Genomic DNA, 18913 nt, shown 5'->3' on the forward strand with positions numbered 1-18913 from the left:
ACCTGCAAGAGCTGTGGCCTGAAAGTCAGTGCTGTGCACAAGCACTGCTGAGAGTCCCACATTTGAGCCCATGTGAAGCTCCTGCAGGATTGCATCCTGACAGCCAGTCTGAAATGCAGCTGCTGTTACTGAAGGCTGGGTCTGACTGTGCTTCCTGACTGGTGCCTGACGCCGAGTTAACCATTAACTCCCTTTCCAAGGCATGCTGGGAACAGTGTTGTTTTTCATGGTGCTGCAAAGTTGCTTTGCCCTTTCTTGTGACATTCTGGTGACGTTTCTTGATGGGATCCTGCCTGGGTCTGAACAGCCTTTCCTATTTGCAGCCAAAGCTGTCGGCCGCTCAGCAGGGCTGTGGCCTATGTGGCCTTTGTGGTCTGTAGGCAGCGCAAGGGAGGGTGGCTCAGGCGTGGGATGTGACCACCATAGTGAGGGAGCGGACACGTGTACAGCCAAGTCCAGACACCCCAGTACATACAGGGGGCCCGAGGTTCCTGTTCATTTGCTCTTTACAGTGCTCCTTTCAGCTTCCTGGTGTGCGTGACACTGAGCAAATATGTTGGTGAGAGTCATCCTGCAGAAGAGGGACCACAGGGTGCCTGGTGTGCACAGCGGGTGCCTGATGCATGCCGTGGGTGTCTGATATGCACTCAGGGTGCCTGGTGTGCATGGCAATTGCCTGGTGTGTGCCACTGGTGCCTGTTTGCACTGCAGTCCCCTTTGCCCATCAGGAAATGAATCACCTTCGATCAAAGGCTTTGTGCTGGGGCACGGCAGTCTCCTTTACCAGCACTGTCTCCTCCCCACATCCTGCTGTTCACCTCTTGGCACTGTGAAATAGGAAACTCCTGAGCGTTTCCTCTGCAGAGAGCTCCGACAGAAATGCTGGAGGCCATATCCTGCTTCAAGACAGCCTGAGCAAGGGCGCAGGTCAAAGAGCTGCAGTCACCTCCCCTTCCACATGCTTGCATTAGCCCTTGCACGCTCACTGCATGGGTAGGATGTACCTGAAGCCCAGGACAGGACAATGCTGATGTTGAGAACCAGACGAGAATACCTTATCCTCCCACCTCCATCCGGGCTACCCCATGCTGAGCACAGAAGGGCCGTTTGAAAAAAGCCCTGCCATCTCCAACCTGGGAAGAAAGCTACATTTAGTGTGTTGGAGCTTGCCCGTATACTGTAATTGCTGCTCATCATCAGTGGCAACAAGGAACAGAAGCATGAGGATTTGCAACTGCTCCTCTCTTGGGTGGGTGAATGGGTGACAGCTGATGGCACCGACAGCTTTTGAAACAGGAGAGGGGAAACTTGAAACTCCATTGGTACAGTGTCCTCGGGACATAATTACAACCCAGGTAAAGTCTGATGCCAAGTAACGTCGGCTGCAGGAGAAATACTGGAAGCGATGGGCAGTGCTGGCTGGCAGCAGCTCTCAGCCTTCACCGGTATGCTGGAGCTCCCTGTTTCTTGCTGGAGCAGCCAGGCAAGCTGCATGCAGCAGTCCCTTAGCAGAGACATGAGGGAGCTTCTCCCTTCCCTCACCTCTGTGAATCAAGGCCATGCACAACTAGTGGGGGGGGCCTGCATGCACTGAGAACCGCCTGCTCGGCCTTCCAACCCCACTTGCTGTCAGCCACTGAATGTCTGGGGGTCTGTATTTTCTAGTTTCCAGGTCTTATTTATAGTCCATGAGTCTCCATCTGTAAGGAATCTTCAGGAGACATGAATGGCTGAGATGAGAGTCATTAGTTGCATAGGTGCATGACTGTGTAGGGACCTGGCTCCTGCATGTGCCTGACCCAGGAGCCTGTGCAAAGGCAGGCTTGTATCAGCTGCTGACCCTGGCTGTGAGGGGCTGCAGGGTAGGCAAGCATTGCCTGTGCAGACAGCAGAGGACACTTCCTTCATCAGCTATTGGTAACAGACTATTTTCTGAAATTCTGTGTAACCAAAGGGGTCCTTCACAGTTTATTTTTTCCTAATTTAGCACTCAGAAACACGTTTAATTTTAAAAAAATCATATAAATATTTGTATATGTATGTATATGCATATCACATATAATATGTGTATTCTGCGCTTCCCTACTCATTTTAAGTGTTTTTTCTTTTAGGGTGAGTTGCCGCTCTCCAAAGAAAGTGTAACATAACAGGAATATACAAAGTGTTAAGCACCCAGACTGAGCAAAGCTTCTACCTAAAAGGAATAAAAAATAAACATGGCAGAATTTACAGGTTATAAGGAGACCTCAAATCGGCATCTACGATTCAAATTGCAGAGTCTTAGTCGTCGCCTTGATGAACTGGAGGAAGCAACCAAAAATCTCCAGAAAGCAGAGGATGAGCTGCTTGACCTCCAGGACAAAGTTATCCAGGCAGAAGGCAGCAATTCCAGCATGCTAGCTGACATTGAAGCCCTACGGAAAAGAGTGCTAAAGATTGAAGGCAAGGATGAAGAAATTAAGAAAGCTGAAGAGCTGTGCCGGTTAATGAAAGAAAAACTTCAAGAGGAAGAGAGCCTCACCCGAGAACTGAAGTCAGAAATTGAACACCTGCAGAGGAGAATGGCAGAGCTGGAGAAACTGGAGGAGGCCTTTGGTAGGAGCAAGAATGACTGCACACAGCTGTGTCTTAGCCTCAATGAAGAAAAGAATTTGACCAAAAAGATATCTACAGAATTAGAAGTACTTCGAGTGAAAGTTAAAGAACTTGAAGCATCTGAAGACAGGCTGGATAAAACCGAGCAGAGCTTAACGGGTGAGTTAGAAAAACTGAAATCTTTAGCACTAACCTTTATCAGTGAAAGAAAACATTTTAATGAAAGAGAAAAGCAGAATGAGAAAATAATCCAGGAGCTAACACAGAAACTAGAACAAAACAATAAACTGAATAGGGCAGATCAAACTAGAAATGCATCCAACTTGCTAGAAAGGTCATCAAATAATCTCCTTGACAGAAATGATTTGAGAATTGAAGATGACTTGACTTCTGCATTGCCTTCTAAAGAGACCAGAAGGAAGGGAAGTGTGGATTACCTAAAACATGTAGAAAATGAAACCAGGAATAAATCAGAAAACCAAAAGAATAAAAATCAGGAAGACAACAAAGTGAAAGATCTTACCCAAGAAATTGAGAAACTTAAAACTCAGATCAAACATTTTGAATCTTTAGAAGAAGAATTGAAAAAAGTGAGAGCCAAAAACAATGACCTGCAAGACAGTTTCTTGAGTGAACAGAATAAAAACAAACTCTTAACTGGTCAGTTAGAAGAAATAAAAATGCAAATAAAGAAACAGAAAGATCTGGAAAATGGAGAGGTTGAAAATGAAGATAGCTTTTCTAGCAGGGGAAAACATGACAGACCTAAATACAGAGGTGTTGCAACAGATTTAACAGCCACCAAGCACAAGCCAAGGGAGGTTTCACCTCAGCAGCGCCGGGAAAGAGTAAAGAACAGAGATTTCTCCTTCAGTAATGACAGCTACAGCCATGGTGGTAAGCAGGTACCCAGTCCGAGTTTCATGAACAGAAAAGCAGGAAAAGCATCCAGTGTGGATGCTGCTGCAACAGATATGAAAAGACTGGAAGAGAAATCTTCAGTTTCCACTTTTTCATCTGGTCAGAAGGAAGCCTCCATCATGCAGAACGAGGGGAAGAGACCAAAGGAGCAGCCATCTGTCCTCAGTCGATACCCTCCTGCTGCACATGAGCAGAAATCTTGGAAAACACCTTCTAAACCCGTTGGTGACACAGGCCTGAGATCCAAGGCTGAAAAGCCATCTCAGACACTCCGGGGCAACTGCCAAACCAGCACTGACATACGGGATGACAAGTCGAGCAAAGGTGAATTAGTGGCTTCTTTAGCTGAGAAGCTGAAAACAAGCCAGGCAGAAGTTAGTGACTTCTTGGGGGACACACTGCTCCCCAGGGGTAATTACTCCTCTTCCAATGGCATGGCATCAGCATACAGGTACCACCTCTCCTCCCACACATTGGCATCAGATTGCATTGGCACTAAAACAGAAGCAATGAACACCTTTGCAGCATCACACAAGCAGCCCTTAGAGGGAAGGGCTAAAAGAGCAATAATTTCCCAGGAAGGAGAATTCACAGACATGTCACTTGAAAATGCAAAACCTTCACCAACAAAGCGTTCACATCACTCAAGGAGTCAAGAAGACATTCTACAGATTCTTACAGGTCCTGATAAAGAAGACACAGAGCAATCTTCAACTTCAGCAACAGATCATGTAAATGCTGGCTTAAAAACAGACTCCAAAACCATCCGGAGTAGTCATGACAAACTTAATTCAGATGAAGAAACAGGAAGAAGCAAAAAAGCAAACACTCAATCAGATTTTGAGACAAGGAAGAAAGCCAATTCCAAGCAGTTCTCCAATTCCAGGGGAGTTTTTAGAGCATCTCTCTTTGAAAATGACAAAAACACTGTACATGATGAAGACTCCACCAAGTGTATAAAACCATCAGATGCCAGCACTGGAGGATTTAAATCCAGAAGGTCATTCAGCCCAAGAGAAGCTCTGAGATCAAAAGCCATCATTAAACCTGCAATTGTTGAAAAGGACATGAAGGCAGTCATGGGAGGGACTACATCTGAGGCAGAGTCAGAAAAACAGAAGTCTAGTTTTAAAACGGTAACAAATAAAATGACAAGCAGCATCACGATCTTCCCCTCTGAGCCAACAGCTCCAAGGCCCAGTGCAGACATAGCAGCAAAGGAGAAGCATGTTACCACCAGCAACATCAGAGTTGCTCTGAATGAACCCTCGCCAATAACTAACAATCTCTCCCCACCCTTCGAGGTATCAGTTAATAGAAGTGCTCTGAAATTATCTGAGGCCGACAGAATTGGAGAGGCGGCTCTGAGAGGTAGAACAGAAACAGTGGTCTCCAGAAGCAGCATTGTAATAAAGACTACTGAACTCTCAGAGAAGAACAGTGAGTTGCCTTCAGAGACAATCAGCTCAAAGAGCCATGGCTCTTCAGATGCAGTTTCATCTGAAACAAAACATGTGACTCTGAGAAGTTCATGGAGGACAAGACAAGGCTTACATTCCGTGGAGGACTCTCAAACAAAAGTAGAGAAAAATGCAGCTTCCAGTACTACAAACAAGTGCACGTCCTCAGTGGACCTCTCCGAAATGGAAGGGAACAGTGCACGAACAAACTCCTTGGAGCAGACCTCAGCAAGAACCAGTGCCACAGCTAATTCCTGGAATGCCCCTGAACTGGGGTCCCGAAGGACCAAAAGTAACTTAAGTGCGTCAGAACTGCTAACGCGCAGGAGCTACACCAGTGATCCTACAGTGGCTGCTACATGGCACCAAAGTACATTACCTGTAAGTGTGTTACATTAAGCGCTCTTGCCTTTCAACTTGTTTTAAAGTTGTCTGTTAGTTGTAGGGCACGTGATTTGGAATTCTTACAGCTTATTTCCTGCCCTTATCCAACTCCTGTCAAACTCAGTGGAGTATCTTGTAAAAAGTATGTGTAAAGAAATCTAGATTTCTTGAAATTAGATCTACTTGCACTGTTCTTTTAATGCTATGTGAATAATAACAAACTGATGTCTATTTGGTCTTTCCAAGATCAGAGAAGATACGGTCACAGCGTATGTAGGATATGATGTTTTTCAGAGTGGCTTTGCATGGCACAGTCAGCTTGGAGAACCACCAAAAAAATGAGGCAAACGAGACTTTTATAGGCTTGTGCCTCAGGGCAGCTTTAGCTCTGTTTGGTAAGGGCTGCATGATTTCCCGCACGCAAAACCAGAGCCACTTCTGGACTCTGGTCTGGAAATGCTTCCTGGACATCTCCTAAACAGACCAGTGATGGCTGGTTACATGGGAGGGTTGCTACCTCCTTGGTCTGTATCAATACACTATCTGAAAAGTGAGAGCCACAGGGGTGGCTTTCCTCCTTTCCTGTTCTTTTGGGTGTTACTAATGAGGAGTCCACCTGAGTGGGGGCAGAGAGTGGCTGGTGAGATGCACTTGCCAATAGAGTTGCAGACCCCAGCATATTTTAAATCCACCCACTGGCACCAAGTGGCCCTCCAGTCTGTTAAACCATGTGCTGATTCCCACTGCACCTACTGCCTCTGCTCTTTACTTAAAGCTAATCTAAGCAGCCACTTCCATTTCCAGCCACCTAGGGGAGCCTAGGTGAGTAATCTGATAGTACTGTTGACAGAGGGGACAAATTCACAACCAGATGATTGTGGCATTGACAAAGATGAGATGGTGCCAATGTACAAAATCATTCCACTTCTCTGGCAATGAAAGGCACAGAACACTTTGCACCATTGCATTTACTCTGTATAGTCTATTGCCTAGCAGTAAAATGTGCAAGTTGGCTTTCCAGCTGTGTTTGGACACTAAGAATGCATCAGGCATGATTGCTGGCATTCATCAACCTCAGTGAACAACCTAAATTTCTTGTATTGAAGGGGACAGTGAGGAATGGGATCACCCAGACAATGTGCTTGAATGGATATCATAGGGAGAAAGGTCCGTGCAACCCTACTTCTGTTACAACTGTAGTTGTGAGAGTCCAAGCGACAATATTCTCCCTGGCCATGGTCACTGCTGTGCTACAAGCAGTCTGCACTTCTCTTCCATGAATCCAGGCAGAACTGACAGTCTCCTTTTGCGTAATGTTGCTTAGGAAATGGGAGAACCAGCCCTGGGCCTCCCACTGGCCCAGGAGTTTGAATTCATGGTACCCACAAACATGAGTCTTGCATCTGAAGAGGCCCTTCCTTGCAGCTGGGCTAGCATGCAGCCAGTCATGGAGCCCCAAAGAGAAGGTGAGAAGACATCTGCCTTGTTGGCCAAACGGCTTAGCTGAGAACAGACGATCCTTTCCTCTCAGAAGATCTGACTGTCCAATTTAACTCTTCTGAACATGGTAGTTCAATGTAGTGCAACCCAAACAGTTTTTGACAGCACCCTGAAGCAAGTCAACCTCACTAAGCTGGCAATGCTTTTAGGCATTTGCAGGATCTGTTGCTTGCAGGGGGGGAAAAAAAAAAAAAAAAACACAACTCGGGTAGGCAATGATGTGGATGTTCACGGGCTACCATGCTAGCTAAGGAACAGTTCCCAGAAAAATGAAACTTTAGGCATTTGCGTATTTTTCTCCCGTATTTCCCCTAGCAGTACATCCAGGACTGAGTGTAGGTCTGCAGCACAGTCTGCAGGTGGTCTCAAGGTCAGTTAGCTCAAATTTGCTTGCTGTGCAGCATGCATGTGACAGCTGCTGAAGTGTACCTTATAGAGAGCGTCCTAACCTCTGTGTGTCTGACTAGCTCTGATGAACTCGCTAGCTTCCATCCTTGGCCATATGTGGAGTGATAGGTAGGCAGGCAAGCAGACATGTGGTTAGTTCACACAGGGCTTTTGAATGTTGTGTTATGTCCCTCTCTGCATCGTACCTAAAAATAAAATCACCCAGATACCATGTAGTCAGTAGTCTCAATTCATGGCCATAAAATAAGTACATTAATAGCTTGTAAATGAGCAGCATGAAGTTACCCTGAAAGACTGGAGATACACAGGTATACCAGAGCAATCCAAGTTTCATTTATTTGTTTTTGGGCAGCTCAAAATATTGTTTATGCCCTCAGGAAAAAAAAAAAAAAGTATTTGCCTTTGAAGGATATCTTTAAATTACTATCAGAAGCAGTCTTTTTCTGATGGGATCTGTGTTTCTGATAAAGGTGTTCCTGTTTCATTGGTGGAAGACTCAGCACTGTTCAGTGCTAACTAACACTGGGAGCAGCTTTCCACATTCAGCTTTCCTGTAAAGACGTCACTGTCACCCCCCACCCCCCCCCCAAAGCTCCAATAATCAAAGTCTCAGATTGCCTTAAAAATCCTGTTTTGAAAACACAGGGTTGGTGCTGGTTTTGTCGAAACACATCGTTCTGTCTGTGTTCTCTGTGAGACACTCATTGTGTCTGATTGTTTGCTGCAGCAGAGCAGGAGGCTTAGCCCCTGCCTCAGCCTGTCTTTTGGGTCAGAGCCAAACCGAGCACGTGGAAATAATTCTTGTAAGGAGATGCCAGGCACAAGGTGTAAATTAAGCCTTCGGTTTGTTTTATTGCTGATGTAAGCAAACAAGCTACACAAGCTCAGCTTTGAGCAATATTGCACTACAGAAGCTCTTCGGAGCTCTGCTTTGGATAGGTGCTGTAGGAGCAGCTGTAGGCACTGACGGATGGATGTTGCAGCTTGAAGACTTGCTCCCTCTAGTGCTTACAGGCAGCTTCTCTGGGCTTTCATGAAAGACGAGGAGATGCAGCACTTCAGTCATTCTGATGATCTGTGTTTCAGATAATGAAATAAAAGTATTTCTCTGGCATGATATTTGCTGAAAATTTGCAGTGTCTGAGTTAGTGCAGAAGTGAATAACAGGAAACTGTTATTAAGCCGGCAACTGTGCAAGATATGTGCTTTTTTTTTTTTTCTTGTGGCTGTGATATTAATGTGACTGCCTTGGAGTTGGGTGGTGTGCCACAGATGTTAGATTAAAAACCTAAAGGTAGGCTTTTCTTCATATGTACCTTATGGGGGTGGAGGTCTCATGGAAGTCTCCCTGACGGTACCCAGGGATGCCCGCTCTCTCCTTTCCTCTGCTCAAGGATTAAGAGAAAGTGCACCCATCACCACTGTATCCTTGCTGACTCCACATCAGCTTCCAACTCAGGCAACCAATCATGCCATATTACTGTTTTTTTTCTTTCCTTCTTCTTTCTTTATACCTCAGTAATTTTGTCCGAGGACTTGAGTGTGTTCTGTGTGAATTCTAGGGTGCGAGGCATTGGTGTTACTATCTGTTCAGAGCAGCTTCCAAGATCCTTGTCAGTGTCCAGCCGATTTTTCTCTATAGTGCCTCTTGTGCTGAGCCACACCGGCCCCGCTGTGGTACAGTCTGAGGAGGCCCTCTGCCACGTGCTGGGTGGCCGGCCTGACTGTCCTGGCTGAGTTCCTCACCTGTGAAACTCTTTGAGACCAGAATATGTCTGGTTTCAGTCATAAACCTCAGGCGGCCTGACGGCAGAGATTGCACTGACATTATGAGATGCTCAAGGGGGTGGAGCACCTCTGCTTATTCCGGTCACCTCAAAAGACATCAGCTGAATCGGAAGGGAGGTGCCCATCCTTTGGTAAGCTGTCCAGGTTCAGCAAGACACCAATATCATGAAATTAAAATTCTCACCTCACTTTTAATGGACACCCTGGCCCACCATGGTTCTCTCTAGCCCACAGTCTGTCAGAACAATCAGTTGGAGGTGCCAGCGTGACCTGTCCCTTTGTTGTGCCTGTTCTCTGAGGTGCCGCTGCTGACATCTCCCTTTTATTGTGAAGTTTGGGGCATAAGAAGAAGAGGTCAGGTCTAGTATTTGCTAGATGCCTTCCACAGCAGGGCCAGATCAGCAGGTGTTTGCCATCCAGGCATACAACATATCACAGCTCTTTGCTGAGAGCTGTGCCTGTCTCAGAGGTATCTCTGCCAGACACAGAGGCTGGTGCCTCTCTCTTCCAGGCTGTTCCTTTTACCCCAGGGCCAGGGACTGAGTTTGTTCCACCAGCATCCAGCAGCATTTGCAGGACTGTGCACTGCTTGTTTCAGCAAACCCGATATCATCCCCAAAGTCAGACGATCAGATACGGCTTGCAGTGCAACACCAATTTTTTTTTTTTTATTTTTAATATTGTAATTGTATTTCTGTAAGCAAAATATAAGTTCAACATTACAATGATCTGTTTTGTATCTGATGTTGATGTGACAGTGCCTGGAACTGATGTGACAGCATGCTGGAACTTGTGGATGACAATGTTCTCAGATGAAGTTTTCCAGACAGTGACATCAATAACAAAGGCACTGCCGTCTTTCATTTCCAGGGAACTGACGGGTGAATAGGGACACCTCACCTCTGCAACTCACAGCAGGGTAGAGGCTCAGCAAAAGACACAGTTGTCCAAAACAGCCTTGAGGCAGACTGTAGGCACCTGAATCCCAGAGTCTGATCCCATAGAGGTCCTGGCAGACATTCAAGAAACCATTAGTGAGTTTGAAAGTACTGTTCAGATGCCTGTACTGGGAAAACAGTGTAGGAAACTCCCACATCACATCCTCATTGCCAAGAAAATAAAAGATTCAGGTTACTGGTCATCTCCCACCCATGGTAGCTAACACAGTTAATATTTTTAAGAGATTGCTTGATTCACTAAACTGGGATTTTCTGCTGCCAGTAGTCCCTCCTGAGTCTCATGGATCAATCACAAGCACTAAATGCTCACAGCTGGACAGAGGACTCAGCACCCAGAACTTTATGATATAAATTATTGGATGGATTAAAAAAATTCTCTGCGAGCATACATGTGAAGACTTCCTAGAGCTGGTCTGGTGGCCTGGACACCCTCCTTGCCAAAAGTACTCAAACCAGAGCCTCACACTGCAAACCTGGGACCAGGAACCTGGAGCTATTCCAGACCTTGCTATAGCCCAAAATCCTAATTGTATAATTGTATAATCCTATAGTCCAAATCCTCTTATTTTTCTTCCCACAGGATGAAAACAAAGATTTTGTGCCCAGTTCCAGAAGGAAACAGTTTGGCTCTTCTGAGTACCTCTCACAGGTTGACACACCAGGGAAAAGGCCAGCCACCAAGATGGAACTGCAGGATGCCGAGTCCAACCCCTACCCACCGCTGAGTCTCCAATCAGAAGAACAGGTATGCAAGTTCAAGGCCCATGTATAAAAGAGAGTTAGAAGGCAAGAAGCCATCATCTGAACTGACCTGTCAGTAACATAACTCAGTGAACTGCTTGCCCAAATGAGGATAAACCTCTCAGGAGAAATCCAGTCTTAGATTAGTGCTTCCCAGAGGTGGAGTGTCTGCATCACTTCAGTAAATTACTAGTATTTCCTATGCTGGTAAGAAAAAAAACCAAAACAAACAAAACTTATTTTTCTATATTAAATTAATTTTAACTATCTCTATGGCTAAAGGCATCCTCCATGGAATAAAAGCCACTGCACCTAGTCATCCCCGGCCACCTGTTTTATATTGGACACAACCAGAGATGATGTGGGGAGACAAAATCAGCCATGGACTTGCCTCCTTCAGCTTGCTGCTGTACCACTAGGGTGCTTGTTTGCTGCTACATACCTGCTGCTCTTCCTGCTGAGCACACATTTCTGGCCACACAAAGAAGTGGAAAAATGGCCTACCTTATCATGGCTATCATGACTTCTTCCTAGAAAAATGAAGAGCATGCATATCCCAGCCTCTTCACAAGGGGCTACCTTTGGAGGAGGCAGTGGTCCAGATGGACTTTCAGTCCTAGGTGCACAGCCACAAAAGACTGTGTGAAAGACTGAAATTTCTCCTGGCATTTCTTCTTCGGCTGTGCAGCTGTACAGAGCTCAGTGCATTGGTAGTGTGGATCCTAATTTCTTTTAACAAAATATGAAGTGGTTTTGTAGGGGTTTCGGCACCTCAGCCAGTGGCTCCAGCACTGTAATAACATTCATTGCATCGCAACATGAAATATTTGTTGGCTGTGGTTTGGAGCTTATCCAGCATGCAAACCCCACAAGATCTGACTGCCAGTGCTACAAAAGCATACCAAAGGCTGCAAGAGTTAAAACTGGTTTTTCCATTTTATGTGTCAGCCCCAGTAGGAAATATTTTTATCAAACCAGTCTTCATTGCATCTTACTGGAGGTGCACAGAAGTTGCTGAGTCCTGATATGCAAGCAGCAGGACTGTGAGGCAACTGAGAGCCCTACACAGTCAGAGAGAGCACGGGGACACAGTCCCAGCTACACTTTGTACACCACAGTTACGCTCTTGTGATCACCAAGATGTTAACCACAGTGACATTCATTTGGTTAGACGCAGACATCTACCTGAGGCAGTGATGCCTCCCTCTCTCTGCACAGACTGAAACAGCTGTAAATGAAAACTTGAGTAAAGTCAGGTCACCATAACATACATCATTTGTCAGTTGGTGCTTCCATGTTGACTAACAGAAGCCTGAACACCTTGCACTTGGAGGCATGCTCTACAGACACCTGATGTTAAATCAGCTCAGTATGCTCCATGCTGTCAGGTGTTATGCATCACACTTGCCAAATCCATGTGTCCGGTGTAGAAATGGGTGCTGAGTATGCTATAGCATTAAAAAAAAAAAAAAAGATGATGGTAAAAGCCTATGAGGAGCTGGGCTGGGTTATTCTGCTTTGAACGTTCCACTGTAAGGCCTGGCAGTCACTGTCTTCCAAACTGATCCTGTCACTGTTCCCCCACTGCCCTGCCATCAGGCTATGCTTCTGTTGAGCATGGGATGACTGCCTAAGGGCAATCACAATACTTTTCCCCAGAGCAAAAATGCTGCCAGAGGCACCCACAGGTCCTGTTCAATCTGTGATGCTGCGGGGTTCTCTCTTACAGGGTGCCTCCCGTGCCTACCGGACAACGTCTAGGAGATGAGTTGTACTCCCACCCAATGAACACACAGGATGGAGCAAGAGACAGGATCGTACCAAGCTCACAGGTGTCACACCTGTTTTTCTTTAACCTCTCCAGAGGCTTCAGCCAGTCTGAAACCAGTTTTCTAATGCGATTTGTGAGGTACAGGAACTTTACCAGTGATTTTTTTTTTTTCTTCATTGCTGAAGAGGCAGCTGCAGAGACTTTGCTCAGGGGACTCCCACTTCTCATCTCTGTACCTGCAATCTTAACCTTCTTCATAAAACAGTAGATCTGTCTCCATATGGAAACACTGACTTGCCATAGCCACTCTTTCAAACAGAATGATGGTACGACCTGGACAAGAGAGAACATCTCATTATTCACCTGCATTTAGACAAGATGCAGGAAGTATCCCTGCAACGGCAGTCCACCAGCCTGTGAAAGCTGTCCTACACAGCTCCACAACTGAAAGCTTTCAGTTTCCAGTGAGAGCTCACACTCTCCTAAATACACATTTGTTGGCTTGGGTTGTGGTCACCCCAGTACCTGTGTTCCTAGCATGCTCTGTCTGTAGGCAGGAAAAAAAAAAAACATTCACTGGTTTTACACAGTAACAGGAAAGGAGAGCAGAAAATGTTTAGAAAGTTTCTTCCCCCATTGCTCACTCTCTCTGCAATAAGCTTCGTATGACCCACTTAACCACCAGCTGAGCTCTTGCACTAAGTGAGCCACCGAGCCAAACCAACAGCAGTCACACAACAGCAAAAATTTCTCCAGGCTTGGACTAGGGTGCTCTTTTGCCCAAAACTTTGCGTCCATCATGCTGTACAGGCAACAGCTCTGCTGCTCACGCTAAGCCATTGAGCTCCAAGGAACAAAGAAACAAGTGCTTTTCTTCTGGCTTGAGAAGTAGAATGTCCTTGTTCCTTCCAAAGATGGGGGAAAACAGCAGGATTAGACCCTAAACTGAGCTCCAGTATGGCTACTTAGGCAGCCTTTGTCTGTGCCCCTCTTCAGGATATGCTCCCACCCCCCGCATCAGCTGTGTCTGGGGACTGAGGTATGGTCAGAGACTACAGAGGTACAGCTCCTTGTCAGTGCCCACAGGCCACTGACTGCATCAGAGTTGGAGGAGTCATCAAGAGGTGCTCAGGTCTTGGAACAGCATCTGCCCTAAGCAAGGAGATTGTACCCGGCTCGCACACCGTAGCTCTACCACTCCTTCCTTTACATTCCTCCAGGGTTGGCCCATGGCTTTCCGGTCTTGTACACAACCACCATTGACTTCCCTCACTGGTTTCTTCTGCTTGTCAGAAACAGGTGCCCCTCTCCACAGAGGCATGAGGAAGATGATACAGAAGGGAAAACCTCTACTGTTTTGGAGGTGCTGGGTGAACGACTGTCATCCAGCAGCTCCCACACCTGAGTTGCCTCCACAGTCATTCTCACAATCTTACCTTCCAGGTGAGCAGCTACCACAGCAGCGCATGTACAGCTATCCATATGTGCACATCTATATGCTGCATCACCTCCTTGTCTCTTGGAATTATATGCCTCAATTCTAAGAGGCAAAAGGAAAAAAAAAATGGAGCTGGTTGGAAAATATCTATGAACACATATAAGGAAAATGTTTCAATGACATGTGTTTGTTTTTTTTTTAAATAAAGTTTGTTTGGAGGAGGGGGAAAAAGATTATTTTTGAAAAAAGTTTCCCCTCATAAATTTTAGATGTCTTTCCCAAATGTATATTTTTTGCAATCCATTTTATTCTTTTATATTTCATGACATGTATACATGTTAAGTTGTATAACAAGACAAAAAGATAATGCTTTTAACTTAGTACTGTGGCAGCTTTAATAGTCTTAAAATTAAATTATATTAATAAATTATATCAGCTGCTCTTACCACTTCATGACATGGCAGTGCTAGTAAAAAAAAAAAGAGGTAAAGGGATCTTTATAAATATCAAGTATTAAAAAAAGCCAAAAAAACCCACAAACTCAAAATCCAAACTAAAAGTAAAGTAACTGAAATTCTGCAATTAAACTCAGATTTCTGAGATGCCTCCTTCCTCCCTCCCCTGCAGTATTTGCCAGGAAATGCTGAAAATGGGTGCATGTTTTGTAATCTGACGCCACTATGGACTTTGTAACTTGTTTGTGAAAGTGCGATACATACCCTGTTCATCTTGCCTTGCTCAGGCATTGACTGTATGACAGGAACCTCTCCCCCTGGCGTTACTGGGATTTGTTACTTGAGTGGTTTCAGTTTCCTTGCCTCCTCATGCAATCTCGCAGGCTTTCCACAGCTGATGGCCAGCATTGCAACCTGCCCAGCTGTGCCACATCCCACCCATGCTTTCACAGGGCTGGCTTGCAAGGCTTTGTCAGCCTCATGAAGCCACATTCTGGCTTTCTGCACCTTCTTTTCATGTTAAAGGAAATGATTCCCTTCCATAAAATATGCTGCCTCATATAAGATGCCTAACAGGTCCTCCGCTGGTTACATGGGAGACAGTGCTTCAAAAACCCCTCCAAGCCAGCGCAGCTGGTCTGTAGAGAGCAACCCGAACATCTGGAGCAATTTTTTGAACCTTGCAATTTGCATTTAGGAGGATATACCTACCTCTTCAGCCATCCGCAGTAATTATTTGCCCGAATTTACATTCCCAAACCTGTTTAGTAGCTGGTCAGCCATATGATATAAGACACAATTAGAGCTGCTGTGAAAGACTGCTGCAGACTACCTGCTTGGCATTGCAGTACTGTCCTGTAAAGCAGAGTTAGTTGTTAGGATGTCACCTGTGACACTTAAGATGTCTGTCCTGTGACACTGATGCTAGAGACTCGGTTTAGTTTAAAAACAACCAACTAAAACAGCTGGACAGCACATACACACTGAAGAGGATGAGGATTGCTTTGAGCAGCCAACGTATGGCTTTTCTCACAGTGACCCCATCCTGCTGCAGGACAGTAGTCTACATCTAATAGGCTGCTCAGGTTCCCTCACCCACCCACCAGCCCTCTCCTTCCCATGCAGTCCTGGCATGGCTGCAGTTTACCATTGTGCTTCTGAAGCTCCATCTGGGGGAACTGTTTTCATTCCTGGCCAGCAGAGCTCTACATTGCTATGTGACATTCCAGGTTGACACAGGCTTCCCTTGACCTAACTCACAAAAATCTAGTTAGTATGTTGTCTTTTCAGCCCCACAGCTCACCCCAATAATGCAACTCCATGTCTGGAATGAGAAAGGAACAGCCACCAACAGCAAGAGTTGTTGGTTTCTCCCCTTCTGTCAGCCAGGGCTTGGCTTTCCCTTATCCAAGTGCAACTGGAGGACTTTTCCTTGCTGCTCAGCCAGATCACACTGTGCCAGGAGTCCCACAGCTACAGACCCAGGTCTTCTGGCCCTGTCTGCTCTCCTCAGGTGCTTCTCACAAATTACATCTCTCCTTTCTCCAGCTTCCATGGCTAAAGTCAGCACATACCTTGAACTCTTGCTTATAGGCTCAGTGTAACTGCTTGTAAATAAAGATGTCACTCAGTATAGACCAGGTTGTTTTTACCACAACTGGGATTAAGTCTGAGAGAAAACCCTCTGTAAATTTGAAAGGGGCCATGCCCTGTAATCATGAGTGCAATAGGAGCTGATGTATTATTAAAATTATAGCAATGACTTCAGGAAACACAGTGTGTTTTACTCAAATTGCACACTTTTTTTGAACAGCTGTAAAATAGAATATATGTGTAAATATTGCCATCACTGAAGAAATATTTGTAATTTTAGCATATAAATATAACAGGCTTTTTAGTGGACGTGACACCAAGAGGCTGTGTATCAAGCATTCAGATAATTCCAAAATTGTAAACATATTTGCTGTACAAAGGAAGTGTCAGCGCTTGCTTCTTCCAAGTAAACGGAGACATTGTCCCTTTTTAGAGAACCAGTGGCTTTTCCCCAAAAGGCCAGTGGCAGCTTGAGTGGTTAGCAGCTTGCTGCTTCATGGAATGGTTCCCTCCGTGTCTGGAAATGACACTACAGCCTACAGATCGTCACCTCTCCATCCACTCAGGTTGCATGGAGCGGGGACAGTTTCGCAGTGCAACCGTCAGTGCCTCGTGTTCAACTGCAGCTTACTGGACACTGATGGAGAACTGCTGTCCACCTGCAGATAATACCTCCAGGAAAGGAAAACAGAAGGAAGCAGAGGCCAGGGTAGTGCACTTGGTGTTTCAAAAGACACTTGACATGAGCGATTTTTTGCTACAGATTGAAGCAATAGTCACATTGGTGTTATCTCTAACATAGTAGACCTCATCTCTGCCACCCTTGCACATCACTGGGGCAGTCAAAGCACTGTGCCAAGGTCAGCCTTCAGTGGACTGCTATATACATGATGAAATGTGAAGCCATTGTTCGCAGATGCATCTTATGGTCAGTAACCTAGGGACCCAAAGGATAATTGTTGTAGGCTGCCCAACATGCAGTGCCGGCACCTGCCTTGTGGAAGCAGCAATCCATGCTGCATGGAATGTATTTTTAAGAGAAAAAAATATCTATTTTTTGTATTTGTAGACATATACTTGGGCTGGGGCAGCTTAGTTAGAAGACAATAAAGAAAGAAATCTTTTCATAATCACAGACTCATCCAAGTTAAAGAAATTTTCCAGGTTATAGTATTGCTTGTTTCCCTAAAGCAAACTTCGTGTCCAATAGAGCTATCAAGCACTGTTTCACCCGAATCTCTGTCAGCATGCTCAGCAGAGGGAAGCCAGCTCTTTCCTCCCCAGGCTGCCCATTCAGTGGATACAGATGGTGCTCACCTTTTACTAGTTACAGTGCTCTTAGTCTGCATGCCAAATGTAAACACACTCTTTATCTGCATGTCTCTCCTGACTCAAACACTGTCAGCTCTACAGTATATAACCAATAAAAATCTCTTTTTATATGTTTGTGGTGTGGTATTTAAAGCTCTGTTTGAATCCCTACTGACAGTGGTCATTAATCAGAGGTATTAATGTCCCTTGGTGAAGTGCAAAGACACCTCCATCTTGCAACAGTGTATGTTAATGCTGATTCTGACTACTCCATTCTTACTTTTTTGCCCTGTACACATATCCAGACAGATCTCAAACACCCATTCCTAGGCTGCATTTAAAGGCATGGGCAGTACCTACACATGGAAAATGAAGTTGAATACCATTCCCCACTTATACTGGATGACGTAGGCTTGCATTGCTGGGAGCAGGTTTGAGGAAGTGCATTCTTACAGAGGGAAACAAGCCACTTGCTTCGTTAGATTTCCTTTACTCAACCAGTATAGACTGTAATGAAAACAAAATCTGTTTGCCTTTCCCTGGAAGAACTGAGAGGATACAGAGGTCAGAACAGGTGGCAGCCTCCTTTACAGTTCCTAGTTTAGTGCAGTATGTGGGTACAGTCTACAAAAAAAATAAGCATTTTAGATACTGCAACAGTACCTGCCAAATAAACAACCGGCCCCCATAATAACCACATCAGTAGGGAAGAAATGTGTTAATTTGTAAGAGAACTTGTGTACCACACTTTGTAAGGAAAAGAGCTTTGTCTGATCCATCTGGTTTGGATGCAGCTCCAGAAACTGAACAATTAAACATGTTACTGGTGTTTAGTGACATTTTAAGAGCCATTCATAGCTGTCATTCAGCTGCTACTCCCTAGGCAAAGCTAATTAACTAGAGGTGAAGGCTACAAACATTCCCTCTGTTAGGCATTTCTAAAAAAAAAAAAAAAAGTGATTTTTGGCTTGGCTGAGTACTCTTCTCTCCCAGTTAACACAGGCAGTTATTGAGCATTATTAAAGAGGTTGTTCTGAAGCACTACAGTAACTACAACAGACATGCTGCTGTGTCAGGCTTGCCAGGGACAGCAAAGATCTATGGATAGTACAGAGTTACTATTGGTAGCTTCCATGTCTGCTTAAAGTCTCTCCCCTAAAACACATGCTCATAACCACAAGGATGGTTCTTTTTCCTTGTTCATAATTCAAGGCTAGGCTCACCACTCCTGTATGGGGACACTATAGTAAATACTGTGTTCAGTTTTGGGCCCCTCGCTACAGGAAGGACATGGACGTGCTCGAGCGAGTCCAGAGAAGGGCGACCAAGCTGGTGAGGGGTCTGGAGAACAAGTCTTACGAGGAGCGGCTGAGGGAGCTGGGCTTGTTCAGCCTGGAGAAGAGGAGGCTCAGGGGCGACCTCATCGCTCTCCACAGGTACCTTAAAGGAGGCTGTAGAGAGGTGGGGGTTGGTCTGTTCTCCTACGTGCCTGGTGACAGGACGAGGGGGAATGGGCTAAAGTTGCGACAGGGGAGTTTTAGGTTGGATGTTAGGAAGTACTTCTTTACCGAAAGGGTTATTAAGCATTG

At 45.4% G+C, this 18913-nt stretch overlaps 1 protein-coding gene and 1 long non-coding RNA gene across 5 annotated transcripts in view; one reads left to right on the top strand and one right to left on the bottom strand.

The window, feature by feature from the left end:
- The window catches only part of LUZP1 (leucine zipper protein 1), a 50160-nt gene extending 32705 nt beyond the window's left edge, over window positions 1-17455 (top strand). For all 4 annotated transcript variants that reach the window (XM_080566737.1, XM_080566738.1, XM_080566739.1 and 1 more), the window contains 3 exons: window positions 2112-5357; window positions 10596-10760; window positions 12486-17455. In XM_080566737.1, the coding sequence (XP_080422863.1) occupies window positions 2217-5357; window positions 10596-10760; window positions 12486-12524 (3345 nt within the window). In that variant the 5' untranslated portion in view covers window positions 2112-2216 and the 3' untranslated portion in view covers window positions 12525-17455. The remainder of the gene's footprint in view (window positions 1-2111; window positions 5358-10595; window positions 10761-12485) is intronic.
- Window positions 9697-12478, bottom strand: LOC308182342. Its single transcript, XR_013941771.1, has 2 exons — window positions 10827-12478; window positions 9697-10065 (listed from the first exon to the last, which is right to left on the bottom strand). It is a non-coding gene; the product is annotated as an uncharacterized lncRNA (long non-coding RNA).
- Window positions 17456-18913: the final 1458 nt, after the last annotated feature.

The sequence above is a fragment of the Anser brachyrhynchus genome (genome assembly GCF_964034855.1).
Source record: "Anser brachyrhynchus genome assembly, chromosome: 24".
Taxonomy (NCBI): domain Eukaryota; kingdom Metazoa; phylum Chordata; class Aves; order Anseriformes; family Anatidae; genus Anser; species Anser brachyrhynchus.